The sequence below is a fragment of the Astyanax mexicanus genome, chromosome 14 (assembly GCF_023375975.1).
Source record: "Astyanax mexicanus isolate ESR-SI-001 chromosome 14, AstMex3_surface, whole genome shotgun sequence".
NCBI lineage: Eukaryota > Metazoa > Chordata > Actinopteri > Characiformes > Acestrorhamphidae > Astyanax > Astyanax mexicanus.
Window position 1 is genome coordinate 15,892,158 of NC_064421.1, and position 20,163 is coordinate 15,912,320.

The following is a 20,163-nucleotide window of genomic DNA, read 5'->3' on the forward strand; positions in this document are numbered from 1 at the left end:
ACCTTAAAAATGTTCTAGTTTTTCTGGATGTTTGGGGCAAAATGAACAGTTCTGATCTATATTTATAAATTTAGCAAGATTATAATTACATGGGTAGGCATTATGCAGATTTTAATGTAAATAGAAAACTTACAAGGGAGTGACCAAGGTTTTCTTCAACAATCTCTCTATAACCTCTGTATAACGAGAATCACAATCTAATATACCCCGTGACCTAATTTTTATTGTGTTACAGCAGTTTCCACTTCTAAAGACCATTAAGCGTGCAGTTTGTCTCTGACGTCATTAGCGCGGGAAATCTAACCGGAAGTTGCGACTTGTTTCCAGCTCAGCCTGCTGTAAGGAAGATGAGCACTTCTTCAGTCTCTAAGGTAAATAACCGGTTTATGAGGTTCAGGAAAAGGTTAAAATAGTAGATATAGCGTGTAAAACATACTGGGTTTCTCAGACATGTATCCGGACAGGGTGTACTGGTTTCTAAAGCGGGTCTTGAGTACTTCACTTACCAGATTCCCGATCCACCTTAAACCGTGCAGCGTCAGAATGTATAACTTCTGCAGAATTTAAGGTGGAATTGAAGAGTTAGATAAAGCTCAGCCGCGTGTCTCGCAGAAGATATGCACATTGAACTCCAGTTTCCTCCACGCGTTCTTATAAACCTTCAACATTATTAGCTAGCTATTAGCTGGCTTTATGTTCAATACACTGAGTTTTGCTACTTAAAGTTAAACCTCTTGCAGAGGAGCTGTAATTTCAGGTCTTCTGATTACTAAAAGTGTACAAAAATATCAAAACAATAAACCTAGGTTTTCATTCTAGACACGTTTCTTATTCAGGTGAAGTGTTGTACTTGCATGGGTGCTCCTGTATCTTCACAGATGGAAGAAGTTTATACCGTGTTGGGCTGAATAGGGAGAAACACAGTGCTGGGGTGAATATTTACAGTAGTATGAAAAAGTTTGGGCACCCCTGATAATTTTCATGTTTTTTATAAATCATTGGTTGTTTGGATAAGCAATTTTAGTTAAATATATCATATAGCAGAAGAACAGATAAGTGAAATGAAGCTTATTGAATTTACAGAGTGTGTGATAATTCTTTAAACTAAATTAAGCAGGTGCATAAATTTGGGCAATATTTAGTAAATCCCCCTTTTGCATAAATAACAGCCTCTGAACGCTTCCTATAGCTTCCAATGAGAGTCTGGCTTCTGGTTGAAAGTATTTTGGACCATTCTTCTTTACAAAACATCTCCAGTTCAGTCAGGTTTGATGGTTTGTGGGTTGACTATGGCTGTTTTTACCATCCTTCACCTCTTTTTATCTGAGATTTTTCTTGGACTGCCACTTCAGGTTTTAACTAGAACTGTGCATGTGATCTTTCATTTTCTCACCATGTTTCTCACAGTGGAAACTGACAGCTGAAATCTGAGATAGCTTTTTGTATCCTTCCTCTAAACCATGATGTTGAACAATCTTTGTTTTCAGGTTATTTGAGAGTAGTTTTGAGTCTCCCATGTTGCCGCTCTTCAGAAAAGATGCAAAAAGGAGAAAAAATTGCAATTGGCCACCTTAATTGGCACCTGCCTAATTTTGTTTTAAGATTTGTCGCACACTTTCTGTAAACCCTATAAACTTTATTTCACTTGTATGCCAATGATGCCCTGATTTATTTCTTACCACCATATGCAGGGCCACTGTGAGCAACAGTGAAGCTGCTGGACCATACTGGCTCACAGGTGGTTAGGATGCTCTTGATAGTGCAGCAGTAGTAGTTTTAAGGAAGTTCGGAGATAAAACGTTTTCCCTATAAAGTAAATATGCTGCTGCGCCATCTTAAAAAAGATGAATAGTGTATGGCTAGGCATGTCCCAACAATTATCAACTAATTAGACATATGACTTGTACTTGTCTATTTTTTTTTTTATCGTAGTTTTGCCCATTGTATTTAGTTGTGTGCTTGTTTACACAAGTACAACTTCATCAATACTTCAGTCGTACAATAGCCAGTGCACCAATAACGACATCCCTATACAAACAGGATAGAAAATCAGACAAAACATAGAAAATACAATCCCCAGTGAGCGACAGTGGCAGGGAATATCTCCCTCAGAGCTGGAGGAAGAAATCTTGGGAGGATCAAAGGCTCATAATACTTATAATTAAATGATAAAAAGTCATTGTACATTCACGTTCAAGTTCTGATATGTTCAGGTGAATTTCCACCACAGCAATGAAATCGATTCAAACATTGCTAGCTAAAGTTGAAATAGTTAATAGTGGAGGGTGAGCAATTAGTCCAAGCAGTAAAATGATGGTGATATCATTTTCACAGTTACTGCTGGAACAATACATCATCCAGGCCGTCACTTATCATTTGTTTTCTTACTTATTTTAATGCATATTTAGGGATGCTTTGTCTTCAAGCCTGGTTCTAAGAAGAGAAAGCGCACTGTTGCTATTGGTGAGTAAAGGATAATATGATTAGCTCATACTACTGTAACTATTTATTCACCTTTGATCTGAAGTATTTGCCTCATATCCTTCATCATGTTCATTGTACAGATGAGTATTTCACAGATGGAAGTGATGACTGTGGGAATGGCAGAGAACGTTTCAACATCTGTCAAACTCTTTGGGAGAAGATTAAAATGGACACAGAGGTGTGTGGTGTTTTTCTCATGTGGAATAGTAATATATAAGATTTAGGTAATGCTATAGAGTATAAGATTTTGATATGTGTTTTTCCTTTTAAACAGGTATTGCAAGAGGAGCTAAATACAAAAATACTGGACAGCCTTTTAGATTTCATCAAAAGGTGTACCTCAAGCTTCCAGTCCAGAACGGATGACTGGACATCTCATATGAGAGCCAGTGAGATTCCTACAGCTGCTTTGGTGCTTGGTATGTAAAGATATATTTTTTAATTTTAAGTAGAGTTTACTTTTATGCCAGTAAAGTCTAAGTCTATATTTGGTATAGTCTTGATATTTCAGTGTCAAAAATGCGTAGTTTTTACCTTGGTCATTTTCTGTGAATAATTGTAAATACAAAAGTTTAGAACCCTATGGGTTGGTTTCCTGGATAGGGATTGTGCCTGGTCTTGGACCACACAGCATTTTGTTTGGAAATATACCCTTGAAAGGAATTAAGTCTAAAACTAGGCTTAATGCCTTTCTGGGGAAATTGACCATGTATTTTTTGTTTTTAAAACATTTATCTTGTGTGCATCGGTAGAACCACCTAATTATGTGATTGTTTAAGAGTATTAATACTTCTGTTGCTACATCTAAGCTAATGCTATTGTGCATCAGTTAGATATAATAGGGCTGTGCACTGGAAAAAAGAACTTTTGATCTAATATGTATCACAATGTAGGGGGTTACAGTAAATTTTACTTAAGCCTTTTTATACAGTCATAAAGTGGCATCTAAAAATACAAAAAATGGTTCTAACCCAGTCAGGGGTTTAACCTCTAAACTATAGATTAATTATTCAGTTATTAATCCTAAAATTTAGAATTAATTAGTATTTAGTAGCCATTTAGTTAATTAGACTTACTAGGAAAAAAATGTTGGCAGAGAGCCACTATTTAGCACAACACCTGAATAGGCATCTCACAGAATCAACAACATTCTACAAACCAGTTAGTGTGAAGTATAGAGAGATACGGCCCACATACGTGGTGATGCAGGAATGTTCTTTAGTCCACTTAGTAAACAGTGTGGCGCAAAACTAACCATACTAAATTAATACAATTTTACAATCACATAAACCTTGGTGCAGAATTTCAGGTAGACCTCCAAGTATGGAGTTTACCACATGAAGTCAACAACCATAGAAGCACCCCACAACTTAAGTGGTCTTAATATATTGAGATATTGTACTTTTTTCCTTCTTTTTTTTGTTTGTAGGAGTGAATGTTCCAGACCATGATGTCACTTTCCAGAGCCTGTCAGAGCTCTTGCGGAAGTCTGTGACCCCCTTTGCTGTCTCTGTTCAAGCCAAAGAGTGTGCAGGTAGGCTTTTAATTGTTATCATGAAGTCAATTTTAGTCTAACATTAATGGTGATATTTTATAGAGTGCTGAAATGCTCTTGTCTTCGCAAAGCTCTAAAGAACCTGATGCAGAAGGTATTGGAAAGACTGATGGGTGTTGGCGTAACGCTGGAGGATGATGAGGAGGACACTGGTATCCATCTACCACATAAGAAGGTGTCCTGCTCAGTCAGTGCATTGAGCCAGTGGTATAAATCTATGATGAAGGTAAGGAAGTGAGACGTACATTAAAGGGATAGTTCGGTATTTTTGACATGAGTCTGTATGGCATCATCATAACCAGTGTCGTGCATCCACACTGACTTACCCCCCACAGCGTCCTGTGAGCCGAGTTCTTGTCCAGTTTAGGTCAAAGCGAAAGTAGTCCGGCATGTTTGCTGGGGTCAGGAAAATAACTAATTTTTCTTCCCAAAGCAGTACGTGTTCAAAAGAGTGATTTATTTACATCACAAAAAACTAACCCTGCAAAAGTCACGCCTCGTAAATCACTTGGGTCCTACTTTCTCTCATTTCGTATCAGTGCACGTCATTCTGACAGCGAGCTGCGCACGCGTCAACTTGTTCTGTGTTTTGGCAGTGCTTAGCAGCTGTGTTCAGACTAGCAACGCAAACGAGCTAACTTTAGGGAGAAGTCTATTGGCTTTTATAAGCTTTGTAAACACATATATATATATATAGCTAGGTGTGTGTGTGTGTGTGTGTGTGTGTGTGTGTTAAAATGGTATCGCAGCTCCAGCAGTGGCTCCAGTTTCATCTTCCACCACTTCTCTGTCCACCCTCTCTCTTTCTGCCCGATCTAATTCCATTTGGCGAAGTTCAACATCTGTATACTCGGGTTCATAAAGATATCCCCGTGGCTCTGAGCGGTGATCAATGTTTTCCTCGTCACTCTCGTAGTCACACATGTTCTCGAGGCGAGAAGTAAACAAAGCGACCCAAACACGTAGGCTAGCTGTCAGGTTGCAGCGCTGCGCACATTGATATGGAACGAGAGAAAGTAGGACCCAAGTGATTTACGAGGCGTGACTTTTGCAGGGTTAGTTTTTTGTGATGTAAATAAATCACTCTTTTGAACACGTACTGCTTTGGGAAGAAAAAGGAGTTATTTTCCTGACCCCAGCAAACATGCCGGACTACTTTCGCTTTGACCTAAACTGGACAAGAACTCGGCTCACAGGACGCTGTGGGGGTAAGTCAGTGTGGATGCACGACACTGGTTATGATGATGCCATACAGACTCATGTCAAAAATACCGAACTATCCCTTTAAAAAGTGGAATTTTTGGTCAAATAAAATTAAAAAACAAACTGAGGGTAAACAAACTGAACCTCTTTTGTTGCCACTGGCTTCTTACAGACACGTGCCATTAAGTCTCCAGACAAGACTGGCGGTTCTGAGAATGGTTTCTCACAGAGTCCTCCAATTATTGTGATCTTTAAGGATTTCGAAGCTTTCAACCCACGTGTTTTACAAGACTTCATTCTTATCTGCAAGTAAGTATATTATATTAGCGAGCTTTCTGTATTTTCCAATTACAGGGGTGGATAAAGTTCAGAGAAGCTGTGCTTAAGTTGAAGAATTTGTACTGAGCCAAACAGCCATATATAGAGTACTGTGCAAACATTTTAGGCACCCAACAACATTACTCAAAACCATTATTTTAGCAATAAGCAATAAATGTTTTGTTTATTTAAAGTTCCTAGCTGGTGAGCTAGTCTGAGGAACAAAGCTTGGTTCCAGTTTTTTTAATGGATGCCCCAGGCAGCACTCCTAAGGATGTGTTCAATTCCATCGGCAGCTCACCTGATTTAATATAATTAATCTCTGATCTACAAAATCAGCTTTTAATATAATTATGGTTATGAATCATAATAGACCTTTATGAGAAGAGCTTTAAATAAGAGTTTTAATAAACACAGCGATGTAAAATCACTACTTTGTGTAGAATTATTTGCATTTATTCTAATATTAGTTTTATACTGAGATAACTAACATTTACTGTCCAGATAATATGTTTTTGTTTTGTCATTTTTACATGTTCCTTTGCAAAAAGTCTTATATGTGTGTGTATATTATGTGTATACAATTCTATTTGGTCACCATCATGCATACAATTGTCCTATTATTCTACAAATGATAATGTTTGGGTGAAAATGCTGTTAATTAGTTTATTTAAGAACATTTATATTGATATTTTGTTGGCCTATATATAATAAAAATATGGTCTAAGTACATGCTATTACCTAAATACTTTTAATTTGGCATCCAGGTATTTTCTACCCCTCTGCAATTCAGTATTACATTTTAATGTAATTGTTATTTTAAAAATCCTGAATCCTGATGATGTTTTGAACAGTCGGTACATCCAGGAGCTTCCTTTTATCTTCATCTTTGGAATCGCCACGTCACCCAGCACCATTCAGCACATGCTGCCACACTCTGTCTCCTCACTGCTGTGCATTGAACTCTTCCAGTCTCTGCCCTGCACACAGCATCTTGCTACTGTTATTGACAAGGTATTTAATGCTCACGATCACTAAATGAAATAAAAATGAATGCCTCAAGTGTTTGTAATATTTTTAAAGTGTTTTGTGTTTTAAAGTGTTTATTAATGATATTACTATTCTTTGTTTTACAGCTGATCCTGACATCACAGTTTCCCTTTAAGCTCAGCAGTAAGGTTTTGCAGGTGCTGGTGAGCATCTTCCTGTACCATGACTTCTCAGTACGCAACTTTGTTAAAGGCCTGCAGGTGAGTGGGTATAGTTATCCCTCCATCTATTATCTTGTAGTTTCTATCTTTGTCCATTATTCTGATTGCTAAATATCAACATTGTTCTGTGTTTGGTTCCTTTGTATATTACATTATATTTCATTAATATTATATATTCAATATTTTCTCCCAATATAGTTAGCCCTCCTGGAGCACTTCCATTCCCAGCCCCTCAGTGTACTCTGCTGTGGGAAAAATGAGGCTCTACTATATGCTCAGAAGTTGAGCCACCAGGATGTAGAGATGGTCCGTCAGCTGCCTTCCTTCATGAGGTGATGTGTTTTTCACAGTCCCTGAAAGCTGTTTCCAGCTACTTTAAAATGCCCTATAGTGAATTTCAGTAGACGTGATTTCTGTATTGTAATTGAGTATAGATTTCCCCCCAAATTCATTAGTCACGCTGGATAAAAAGGTTTTCAGGGCTGTGAAGAATTAATATAATATTGTAGATGTAGAATATCCAAGCATGATTTCAGATTAAACTCCACCCACAGTTTGTAGGGCATAAATATATAAAAATGTGATCTATTGAAGATTTCCTAGACATACTTGTTTGTTTTATTTTAGATATGTGGAGAATCAGGAGCCTCAGGAACAAGTACATCTTCTCACCAGTGATGAAGGTGTTAGGGTCAGTATTATTAACTATTGTATTGTTTAAGTTGGCCAAGTATTTCCTTGCTGATTGACCAACATGACTCGAATAACCTGAATTTAAAGCAACTTACCCTTTGGTGGTTAAGATCTGTTCAACCAGATATATTACCAGTGTATGTTTTATATTTTTGCCTGGATTACCAGTTTTATGACCACCTTTACCTTTATCAAGCAGCTTAAAAAGCTGTTTTTTTCAGCAGGGTAGTCGAATCCAGTTTTTTTTTTTTGCAGTATACTGAAATTTCATTCATTGTTGGTTTTAAACAGTTTGACTGTCAATAAGCATGTATTAAAACATTTATAGGAGGTGTGTCAGAGGTTCCTAAAAGACCTAAGGAAGTACCATAAAAACTACTACCCCGTTCTCAAATGTCTGCATTCTCTGACTTCATCTCTGCCAAAGTATCCACTTGGAAAACAAGTAAGAGGTTTGGCTTTAATAAGACCAATTTATATGAGTACAGTTCTTCAAAAATCTATATTTAATATGAATCTACATTTGATTTTAGATACGGGAGCTGCATATATACTGTATGGAGAAGAATGTATGGGAGACAAATGAGTACGAGTCAGCTATGCAGCTTTTAAGGTAGCAGATTTGATCATTTATAATAATTTCATGATTTGTCAGTCTATATTTTTGTTATCTATATATATTAAAGAATGCTTTTCCTAAATGAAGTACTTTTAATTGTTAATGATCCACTGTAAAGTAAGCACATTATATGTTTTGTTACTCGTTTGTTTATATCTCACTAGATATTGTCATCTTCAGATTTCTAAAACATTGGTGCATTACTTACTTGGTCATGTGATTTTATAGGCTTCTGGCAAAAGATGAGCTTGTCTTGTCATTGAGGAAGTGTGCCGACATTCTTAAGCCAGACAAGACCAAAAAAATGAAAAGTGCATTACAGCAACTAGAGAACTACATTGCCAAATTTGAGCAGCTGGACAGTAAGTATTTTTTCTTTCTTTTTTTTTTTTAAACAGTATGTTGTCTTTATTCACAATTGTTTATTAAAAAGCTGCTCAGCTTGTGGTGGGAGGTGGAACATTGTTAGTGATCATGGTGGTGGTGCACAAACCCCACTTACATGTGAAATTATAATTTAGTTTTATGTTTATACTACATAACCACATACTGCTCCCAGTACACCTTATCCAACTAATCAGCCAATAGCAAGCCTTTTCAGGGGATGAATTTAAGCTGGGAATCCATTAAAAAGAGCAAGGGGGTGCTCTAGGACCAGGGTTGAGAAACACTGTCCTGTACTACTGGTATAATGTGTCTGTAAAATAAACACATCATGCATTGTCTGTTAGGCATGTCTATAGAGGATCTGTGTGCAGAAGAGGTCACTTCACCAGGAAAGGATCTTCAAAAGAAAACTGATCTCTTCCAGCTTCAGAAAGTAAGTGTTTGTTTCTTAAGCTAATTTGGAATTTCCTGTGATTCAAATATATTTGCTTTGTAATCTTATCAGGTGTAGGTTTTGAGGTCCTTCATTTTTTTTTTCTTTAGACGCTCCTGGAGATGAAGGGCACCAGAAGAACGAAAAAAATAAGCCCATTTGAACTCCTGAGAAATGAGGCACTGGAGTTCATTGATGGGCTGGTGAGGTTAGTATTCAACACTTTTCTAATAATTTTTTTAATTTTTAATTTAAGCTTATTGACCACTTATAATAGATTGTCCTCTAGAAAGTGTATAATAAGTATCTGTAAGCGTTTGGCTGGCTTTTAACCTCTCTGGAACAATATGTCCACAGAGCTAAAGTACACGTTTTCCAAAAATATATTTACTCACCTATCAAAATTAATTAATTCAGGTGATACCATCACTTCCATGGCCACAGTTTTATAAAACCAACAATCATTAATGATAGAATTGATCGCTACTGTTCAAACATCACTGTGCACCAGAGAACAAAACAGGGCTTTCTCATCCAACATGACGAGTCTGAGCTCTCAAATTCGCTTCTGGAAGAACAAGCTAAAAAAAAAAACATAAACACACTCCTAAACATTGTGGAAAGCCTTGCCAAAGGAACTGAAGCTGTAAAATAACATCTGCAAAGGATGAGCTAATATCATATTAAACTCTATGGATTAGGATTGGGATAAAATCTAATTAATATGCGTGCAAAGGCAAATATTGTGTACGGTGCAGTGTAATTTTAGTTTCAGTAAGTAGTAGGTACAACAAATTATTTTAAAATATGTTCATCAGCTATTTCCTTGTTAAGGAGCTACTTGACTCCACCGGAGCTGCAACCACTGAACGAGGTGTGCTACTACAGCTCCTCTGGGGTCCTGCGGCGACACCTCAACGCTACTCCCCGCACCTCCATCCAGACTGCTCTGAGTCATCCCTTCTACTACCTGCAGGTAGAACAACTTTTTTTCACTACAAAAGCACCTAACTGTTACAGAGTTGAAGTTATCATCAAAGGTGTTTACATTTTTCCTGACAGTGTAATTTTCTGAGTAACACTGTGAGATGCATTGATGTTCTGTTGCCATTCTAGAATGAAAGCCTGAAAACAGATGCTGGCACAGTCTCCAACTCTGCTCCTGATATCTGCATTGCCTACAAGCTCCATCTGGAGTGTGGCAGGCTCATCAACTTGTTTGACTGGCTTGAGGTGTGAACATATTTTATAGACAAAATTACAAACATTATAAAAGGTTTTAGTAGATCTTGATGGGATTTTATGTGAGTATAAAATAATAAATCTAAATGTGTGTTTCAGGCCTATGCAACAGTGACCTCAGCTGCTGAAGGCAAGGACCCTGACTCAGAAGACTATGGCAAAGTAGATGAACTCAAACAGTATCCTTTTTATATACATTTTTATTTATCCATATGGTTTTATGTCATCATTGCTTTGTGGGGTTGAGATTGTTTTACTTTATTTTTTAAAGGATTCTGAGTGAATTGCTTAAGACAGTATGACTGTTGACGAAGCGTTTAATTCTGGGAAAACAAAACTACAAAACATTGCCAGTGGCATTGAGACAGTAACACTGCATATAGTTGCATATATATATATATATATATATATATATATATATATATATATATATATATATATATATATATATATATATATATATATATATACAGTTGAGGACGATATTATTAGCCCCCTTACAAAATAGTCCTTGTTTTCTAAGGATTTTCCAAGTGATATTAACCAGAGCAAAATAAACTAAACACAGCTTTTTTAGACATCGTAGTTTTATTTTGGATGCTTACACTATATTATATTCCACTCAGAAATGAAGATATTACACAAAACACAAAAACTATCAGGGTCAAAATTATTAGCCCCGCACATCCTAATAGTTAATTGTGTATCCTTTTTGATGGATTACTGCCTGCAGACGTTTGTTGTAGTTTACAACAAGTCTCTCACACTTCATTTGAGGAATCCTGGCCCATTCTTCTTTGGCAAATCTCTCAAGTTCCTCTAGATTCGATGGTTGTCTTGCATGGACATTTTTCTTTAGGTCACCCCACAGATTTTCTATTGGATTTAAGTCAGGGCTTTGTGCAGGCCATTCAATGACATTCACTTTGGTCATCTGGAGATAGTTCTTCACCAGGAGGGATGTGTGTTTAGGATCATTGTCATGTTGGAAAATGAAGTGACGTCTCAGACCCAGTTTCACAGCTGACTGCTTAAGGTTCTCTTTCAAAATAGTCACATATTTTTCTTTATTCATGATTCCATCCACCTTGACAAGATTTCCAGTTCCAGATGCACTGAAGCATCCCCATAGCATAATACTCCCACCACCATGCTTCACTGTGGGGATGGTGTTCTTTGGGTTGAATGCCTGTCCTTTTTTTCTCCAAACATAAGCAGTGTCCCTGTGGCCAAAGAGCTCTAGTTTAGTCTCATCAGACCATAAGACACGCTTCCAGTATGAATAATTTTTCTCCAGGTTGTCCCGAGCATACTTAAGTCTTGCTTGAAGGTGCCTCTTCCTCAAAAGTGGAGTTTTTCTTGGTCTGCACGCTCGCAGGTCATGCAGAGCTCTAGTGATGGTCTTCTTAGAGGCTATGATTCCTGATGTGGCCAAGTCATTTGCCAGTGCCTTGGAAGTTAATCTGGGGTCTCTAGACACATTTCTCACTAGTATTCTTTCCAGTCTCTCTGAAATCTTTCTCTTTCTACCTCTGCCAGGCTTGTTCTGCACTGTGTTGCTGTCTTTGAATCTCTGAATGATGCCTCTCACTCCAGTTCTTGACACTTGGAAACGCTTGGATATCTTTGTATATGCCTCTCCTGCTTTGTGTGCATCAATAATTCTTTTTCTCAGGTCCAAACTGATTTCCTTTGTTTTTGGCATGTTGCTTCCTCAACTGCCAGCTCCGTAATGAGGCTTTTATACCATGTTTTAACTTAAATGAGTTAATTAACTTAACTTAATTGAGTGCAATCATCTGTTTCACCTGATCACCTTTATGCACATCACTGCAGAAAAGTGGCTTGTGTGATGACTTAATAAATGTTAATTTCTTAAAGGGGGCTAATAATAATGTCCCTGGTCATTTTAGCTTATTCTTACATAATAATATTTTGGTGCACAAATATAAATATTTTGGTCCTTCTAATGAAAAATTGTATGTTCAGAAATGCTCTGTTAGAACTGCCTTGCTCTGCTAAAAAGGATCTTGCCAGAATCTTGAGGAGACTTAAAATTTCATAGGGGGGCTAATAATATCGTCCTCAACTGTATATATATATTATAATAATAATTTAAAACAATCAATACAAATATTTCTATTTGTAATATATGTATATTTGTAGCTTTTGCATTTGGGTAATATAAGAACTTAGTAACGTAATTGATTTAATGTGATTCAATTTGTTTTGCTGCTGATTTTAGTATAGAAGAAGCAGAAGCCTTGAGTCTAGGAACATATCAGTCTTTTTGACTCTCACATTACTTAATTTAGAAATCAGGAATTCATCTTTTGTTTTTGATAATATGAAGGTTATAGTAAATGTATAAACATTAATGAAAGGTTTAGAATTAAGATGATTTTTTTCCTGAAACATGATGTGTGTGAAAGAACTTCAAGGTTTAATGCTAGTAAATCAGCAGATTGCACTTAAATAAAATAATGTAATATTTCAAGTTTTTAAAGCCAGCTGGAGTGCCAGGCTCAAACTGAAAAAAATATGATTTTAAATATTTGTATTGGATATATGTTTGGCTAATATTTTATTTTATAATTAATATTTATTTTAGTTTTAAGAGCAAAATGCATTGGTAACTTTTAGGGTGTTTTGGTTTTTTACTGCATTTGTAGCCCCACAGAAATGTTTGTTTCCAGCCATATTATCCTTAACACGGAACAGTGCTCGTTTCATTCAAGCAGTGTCTGAGCTGGAGTTTCTGGGATTTGTGAAATCAACAAAGCAGAAAACTGACCACGTAGCAAGACTGACTTGGGGAGGCTGTTAACTGAACTTTTTGGTGATCTTATCTGTTCAAAATAAATAAATACTACTTTTTTGGTAATATGTTTTCTCCTACTGTTATTTAATACTAAACAAATAAAACAATGTTTTATTGCAAACTGTTGAATGGAAGATGTATATTGTTTTGTGGCTCTGTTGCACGGCATCATGTTATGCTAAGAGCTTCCTAAATTATGTACTTTGCTGAGTATATAATTAAAAAAAAGTTATGTAGCAATTGTATCCTGAAATATAAAATCATTAATATGTTACACTAGTTGTAACAGGGAGAATGTATCAGAAGTGCTGAACACTAATTTGTTCTTGTAAAATCCTGTTAATTACTCTACCACATCAGCCCATGTACTCTTGATCTACAATCAAATGCACAGTTATGTACGTGTGTGGGAGTATACACTGCAATTTGAATTTAACTGCACATTTCTTATACCTGTGTGCTTTTCAGTAAAAAAAAAAAAAAAAAAGACTTTCCAACACTTGGTCATCAATTAGATTTTCAGTTTTTGTTACTGCACAAAATGATACACAAGCTGCAGAGACATACAAAGCTCTGTTCTAATTGACAGTCCTGTTTTGTAGAATTCCAATTCTGAGGTATTTCCAATGTGGATTGAAAACCTCAGCAACTGAAAAATATAAAATAATGTGCTTTCTAAATGTTAATTCTTTTGGCAGCATATTTTAAACATTTACAAATGTGATCATAAAAGCTACACATTAGAAACTGCCACTAAAGCTCTTAGACAATCAAATTCCTATAACAATGTTCCAACATATAGTGTAACAAAATAAAATGGGCCTTTAACATGCAGATTTTAATTTATCTAAATACACTAAAAATGCAAAAAAATGCAAAAAAAAAAAAAAAAAAAAAAAAAAAGAAGCTGTTGTGGGTGGTTTTGGAGAACAACCACAATTGAGCCAAGCCAGAATCATTGGGCACAAGACCTCCTTGAGAAGGACATCACGGCCCCATCATTAACCCTAATGGGTCCATCTCTGACATTCATTTATAGGGCCCAACACAGAACCTGTCAAAAAAAAAATTCTGGTTCCCAGAAAGCCTCACATAAGCATGTTATCCAGGATCGGTGTCAGGCATCAAAGCCTGAGGAACCTACAGCAAAACAATCATGGCAATAAAAGAAACAGTAAACACAGGTTTATTAATAAAATGATTTAATGCTTGGGTTTGTCTATATCAATACAGAGTAAAGCAAAATAAAAAGAAGAGAGTGATTTAGGAAATCTCAGGAACTAATTTTATACATAACACAGAAACGTTTTCTAATCCCAATCCTGGAGAACCGCAGCAATCTGCAACTTAGTCCACTCTCATCTGGTTTGGCTCATCTAACGTATTCTGTATAAAGAGTGTTAAAAAGAGATAAAATACTAAGCTCTGTAGCATACTGTTCTCAAGGACTAGGACTGGGAAATCTTGGCAAGAGGTATACAGATTTCTTCATCTTAATAATAACAAATGTCACATGTGAAACGACTGTTCAGAAAATAATGCACAGTAATCTGCATTGATAACTTGTGTACTAGTAACAAACTCTATTCTGGAATGCGAGCAAAATGTGAGAGAAGGCTCATGGTATATATTATAAGTAGGCCACTGGTAGAATAACAGACATAAAAGGTCCGTATACATTTACAAGAGGAAGCACCCAGGTTCACAAGGAACAATAATATTAACTGACAAATTCTAAAGGCAGCCTCTGTCAGCGTGACGCTGTAGCAGTTGTATTTCAAACCGGGTCTGTGGTGTAATCAATAGACATTCAGCGCAAACTGCAGCAATCTGAAGTTGAATAGCATCTTGGCGATGAGGTGGTGTTTTCAAGACACATCTTCAAAAAAGGAACAAACACACATTAGCCATGTGTAATAATATGGTATCAGAAATATATATATGCATGTTTCAATACTCACAACTAGCCGGCTGTTCTTCAAACCGCCGCATTAACTGATCGTGTGTAAACTTCACAAAGGTGTCATATTGTTCTGAAAGATAAATCAATAAAGTATTAAAACATGTCAAGAATATATAGTACAGAACACATCCAAATTCACTCAAATAATATTTCACTGCTGTTGAGAGATAATGACTGTTCATCGCACTTTAAATTATAGATACTTTTCACATTCTCATTTTATAATCTATGCAGGGGAGTTTTCACAAAGCAGTCTATCTATTTTCACACTTGAAAATATGCTTTGAGCATTTTATTTGTTAGTTTGTCTCATATTGTTTACCATCCAACAACAAAAAGGGAACAATGCAGGTCCTGTAGACAAGGTCAGGATTTGTATAAACAGTTTAATACAAACCTGCCAATTTTGAAGTCAGAATCTCCTCATATTCTTCTCTGACGTTCTCTTCACGTTCTTTCAAGAGACGGTCACAGATCATCCCCACTTGCCTTAAAGTAAAGAGTGGCTGTTCTCTTCTTGTTGGTGACACAGCTCCAGAGGACGTATCTGAAGGGCCAATAAAACCTTAGAATCTGACAGACTAATACCCAAGGACAGACAACCACCTGTATAAAAAAATGTGGGTTTTTTTTGGCTCAATGTGCATAGCATCAGATCATGCTTACCTGGAAAGCTGGAACCACCTAAAATAGATGAATGAGACTGAGACTCAAGGGAACAGCAAGCTTCACTCTGTGGAAAACTGCCCTCCAAATGTCTCCTTTTCTGCATGCGTTTGTACTCCTGCTTTATGTTATGAAGGATTTGCTCTGTTAAAAGAAAAATAAACGGTCAATATATTTTCTATGCAACAAAGGGCAGTTTTTTTGGAGAACTGCAAAGCCAATGACGATATGACAACTTTTCTTGTTTAGATAAGATTTTGTCTGTTTTAATCTGTCTCTGGGAAAACTTTGTTGTAAAAAATGAATAACATGCAAGCTGGGTTTGCTTCTACTGAACCCTTTCATACACCTGGTAGTTAAAAAGGCTTTACAGGAAATTAAAGCAGAATCTTGCTTTACCCAAAAGAACAAAACAACAGAGGAGCACAGAAATAACACTGGTCACAGACAGATGAGTATGTTTTTTTTTAGTCTGCTTTTCAAACTGGTTAGGATCCCCCCACCCTTCCCATACCCGTTACACCAACTGTAGGTGACATTTTAAGAAATTACAGAGTAACATATACAGGTCCAAAAAGCATTTGAACTTATATTTTCCTATACATACAGAGCAGAAAATACAAAAATGCAACATATACAACAATCTGTTAATAAAATGGCATTCAAATTTCTGTAACCCAGAAGCTGTCTTACATTACATTACATTACATTTGGCAGACGCTTTTGTCCAAAGCGACTTACAATGTGTAAGTCTTATAGTTATAAACCTTAGTGTGTAACAAACATTAGTGAATCCTATAATTATCAATATGTTTTGACGTCACCTTCTAAAGCCAGGATATTAGCTACAGTAAAATTGGAAAACTGATATGAGCAAACATAGTTTAGTCTAGGCTACATATTTACATTGTGGCTAACCTAGAGTTTTATATATCGCGTTATTTCGGTATTCAGGTTCCACACATCATTACACAGTTTAAAAGGGTTAGTTGCATAATTAGCTGTGTGTGTCTAAATTGAAAGTTGTTAGGTTAGTTAAAGCCAGTGAAAGCTAGTAATTAGCGTTAGTGAAAGCTGCGAACCTGTGGTGAGTGTGGCCGAAACCTCTCCGAAAGGGGACGGCTCATGGCGGAGGTATTTTCTGGGGGATGAAGAGGAGGAGGAGGAGGATGATGATGATGAAGACATCGGGGTACATCTTCTTCTTTTAGACGAGCTGGGGCTCAGCAGCGGATCGAAATCCATGGTTCTCTTCAGTGTAGCCCCGCAAGCCATTGCAGCTGAGTCGAGTAAACACGGTAACGTTAAAATGAAGGCAACAGTTCAGCTAAGGGGAGCTAACAAGTTAGCTATCCTAGCTTAGCTAATTTAACTAATTACTAGTAGATTAAATTAGCTGATAGCTAACTACCTAGCAAAATAAATAAATGTCCTTTCCAGTCTGCAAGCTAGGCTAACCTGGCTAACTAGCGATAGCTAGCCAGCTAACTAGCTAAAAAACCGTTAGCTAACTAAGCCGGTCAGGGCCTTCCAGTCGCCGTTTCTAGCTTGGGTTACCGATGGTTAGCAAACTAGCTACCAGCCGGTTACCTGTTTTCACAAATCAGACTATAAACAGGCTACGCCCGAGAAATCGCAGCGAATCCCCGCTGAGACTCAACTAAAGACCTATAGCTAGTTAGCTAGGTTAGCTACTCTGGCCCACGCAAACACACAGTACACGGACACAGCACTGCGAGGTTCAGCGCTCCCCTCTAAAAGGCTTTATCTCTCTCTCCACACACACGGTTTGTTTTTTCTCCACATGCCGTTAACGATAGGTCCTTTCTCTTCTTCCTTTCTCTGGACAGGAAACGTATATAACCCGTTAAACCCAGAGCTGAAAGTCTGTTACTGCCACCTCTTGGAGTGTTTCCCACACTTCACCTCACTGGAGGTCCTGAACTAAAGTTAACCACATTCAAAAACCTCTTTAGCAAAATGAGTATTGTTGATATGTCCAATTAGAATAAACACACTAAGCTAACTAACTACTTCATCCTGTTTCTTTAGCCCTATATACTGAGTTTACTCATGCAGCAAAAAATGCCCTTTCAAAAATAAACAATACATACATACCAAAGTATATGTAGGTTTTCGTGCAGTAGTAGTACATAGAAAATGACGAGGGCATTTTTAAAAAATCGGTTCGAAATGTGAAACTCATCATATATATATATGTATTGCACACAGAGTGATCTATTTTAAGTTTTTATTTCTTTTATTGTTGATGATTATGGCTTACAGCCAATGAAAACCCTAAAGTCAGAGTCTCTCAGAGAATATTATAAGACCAATTGGTACTTTCGGCAGTTGTAGCCAGTGTGCCAAGTCCTGCTGGAAAATGAAATCGCATCGCCATAAAAGTTGTCAGCAGAGGGAAGCATAAAGTGCTGTAAAATATTCCGGGAAAACACTGCACTGACATTGGACTTAATATAACACAGTGGACCAACACCAGCAGATGTCATGGCTCTCCAAATAATCACTGATTGTGGAGCCTTAAAACTAGACCTCAAGCAGTTTGGACTGTGTCTCTCTCCACTGTTCCTCCAGACTCCAGACAAAATTTACTGATAGTCAGTGATGGTTTGGAGAGCCATGTCATCTGCTGGTGTTGGTTCACTGTGTTATATTAAGTCCAAGATAAGGTGCAGTGTTTTCCAGTTTGTATTCTTACAGCACTCCATGCTTTCCTCTGCTGAACACTTATGGAGATACAGATTTCATTTTACAGATTTTTGGGTTTTCATTGGCTTTACTCCATAATCATCTACAATAAAATAAATAAATGCTTAAAATAGATCACTCCATGTGCAAGACATCCACATAATGAGTTTCACATATTAAACTGAATTACTGGAATAAAGTTCAATGATACTTTTCAATGATATTCTAATTTTCTGAGATGCACTAGTATGTTATTGTGCAGTAGTATTGCATAGAAAATGACAACATGCGTTGCAGGTAAGATGCCTAGTAAATAAAGTATATCCCTACCTTTCTAAAATAATTTGAAAGAAAAAAAAAATCAATTAAAACGCAGCACAGCAGTATTACATATTATAGCACTCCCTCTCGTGTATTATTGCTTAAATATGTTCAAAAAATGAAAATAAAGAATGTTATACTTATTGTGGGTCACAGGAGTGACAGGTGGGGAAACAATAGTGGTGAAGTAAATATAATAAATACCTGTAATCTTGTTTCACTTTAGCAAAATATTATAAATATCTTAAAAAAGAAAGATTTTTATTTAATAGATAATTGATATATCTAAAGTTTGTCAAACATATTACTTGTATAATAATTTAGTTCATTAACAAATGCTACAATTTTATGAATGCATTTATCTACTTTTAAGTTGTTCCATAGCTGATATTTGCTGCAAATGCACTCACAGCTTGTCTAGTGCCTGTAGAGAGATAATATCTTTCTATGCAGCACATTAAACATGGACCTACTGGCACTGTGCTTAATGCCAGGCTGGCGTGATTATTCCATTTTAATCAGTTACTGACAGTTTTCAAGCAGTGTATGACCCATGTCCTACACTTTTCTTAAATAAATATTTTCCAGCTAAGACTGGAGTAAAAGGACACTGCAGGATTAGGCCATCTCTGAGAGAACACTGTGATCAGAGTGAAAGTTCAAATAAGAAAGTGAAAAGTCTCTCAGATTTCAGAAACAACATATCCTCATCTAGGAGACATTGCTCTGTGCACGTATTCAAGTTATGCTCATTATTGTATATTAGGGGAGGGGTCACCTTGCTAAAACATATGGCATATACACTCAGAAGAGCAGTCTTGTTTGTTTCAGTTACAGTGAGTGTCAACACTGCTGGTAGTCAATTTAAACAGATATACTTTGCATTCAGCGACAAGGGTGTTTTTTTACAAATACTGGAACACAGTCAAATCTCAAAGCAATGCTCCAGAAGAAAATCTAGTAGAAGGCCTTCCCTGGACAGTTGAAACAGTAACTTTTTTAATACCCCTGATTTCTGAAGAAAAAGCAACAATAAACAAGCAGATGTCTCAGAAATGCTGTCTTAATAATGCACTTTTTCAGGATGAATGCAATCTGGACCTGGATCTAATGCTATGTTTACATTATTATTATTATTTTTTTACCAGAGGTGTTAACTAGTGTGTGTTCACTGCAAGTCTTGCCTTGTATTAATCCATTCAGATTTTTAGGTGACATGTAACATGAAATCAGTCCCTGAAATGACACGCATACATATATGTACATCGTTTCCACACATTATAAATGAGAAAATGGTTATTGGCTGAAATATGAATACGTTTTCATAACTCTTAACATGGCATCCATTTACGAAAAAAGTAAAGTAACAAAAACAGATGTAAAAATGCAGACTGAACTAAAAAGACTGATTGAAACCAGATATTTGCAAATCAGATCAAAAAGACATTTGGAGGTGGTTTACAATATAATTACTGTCAGTACAGTGCAGATATGTCTCAGTCTGGATGCTCTGGGCACTCAAATTGGATTCATACCTG

General features: G+C 36.6%; 2 protein-coding genes across 2 annotated transcripts; one reads left to right on the plus strand and one right to left on the minus strand.

The window, feature by feature from the left end:
- The first annotated feature begins 269 nt into the window (after positions 1–269).
- On the plus strand, positions 270–13,087 carry orc3 (origin recognition complex, subunit 3). The gene is made up of 20 exons (XM_007257429.4): positions 270–371; positions 2,409–2,463; positions 2,565–2,662; positions 2,759–2,903; positions 3,914–4,018; positions 4,111–4,265; positions 5,415–5,551; positions 6,415–6,574; positions 6,697–6,810; positions 6,970–7,103; positions 7,399–7,462; positions 7,793–7,909; positions 7,998–8,077; positions 8,312–8,445; positions 8,815–8,903; positions 9,014–9,111; positions 9,738–9,879; positions 10,020–10,136; positions 10,245–10,324; positions 12,867–13,087. The coding sequence occupies exons 1-20, from the start codon at positions 348–350 to the stop codon at positions 12,970–12,972; spliced, it is 2,154 nt and encodes a 717-aa protein (XP_007257491.2). The 5' UTR covers positions 270–347; the 3' UTR covers positions 12,973–13,087.
- Positions 13,088–14,151: 1,064 nt separating this feature from the next.
- LOC103029223 (akirin-2) lies at positions 14,152–17,632 on the minus strand. The gene is made up of 5 exons (XM_049464138.1): positions 16,678–17,632; positions 15,596–15,739; positions 15,327–15,476; positions 14,928–14,999; positions 14,152–14,845 (listed from the first exon to the last, which is right to left on the minus strand). Exons 1-5 carry the CDS (start codon positions 16,868–16,870, stop codon positions 14,835–14,837), a joined length of 570 nt encoding a protein of 189 aa, XP_049320095.1. The 5' UTR covers positions 16,871–17,632; the 3' UTR covers positions 14,152–14,834.
- Positions 17,633–20,163: the final 2,531 nt, after the last annotated feature.

Bases quoted from the DNA above. Each gene is read 5' to 3' on its own strand.
- orc3 (XM_007257429.4), top strand. From the start codon at position 348: ATGAGCACTTCTTCAGTCTCTAAG. The intron at 2,464-2,564 runs GTGAGTAAAGGA...TTCATTGTACAG, and splicing joins AAAGCGCACTGTTGCTATTG to ATGAGTATTTCACAGATGGA. The intron at 9,112-9,737 runs GTTAGTATTCAA...TTCCTTGTTAAG, and splicing joins TTCATTGATGGGCTGGTGAG to GAGCTACTTGACTCCACCGG.
- LOC103029223 (XM_049464138.1), bottom strand. From the start codon at position 16,870: ATGGCTTGCGGGGCTACACTGAAGAGAACCATGGATTTCGATCCGCTG. The intron at 15,477-15,595 runs GTAAGCATGATC...TTGGCCCTTCAG, and splicing joins AGGTGGTTCCAGCTTTCCAG to ATACGTCCTCTGGAGCTGTG. The intron at 15,000-15,326 runs GTTTGTATTAAA...TTTATCTTTCAG, and splicing joins TCTGACTTCAAAATTGGCAG to AACAATATGACACCTTTGTG.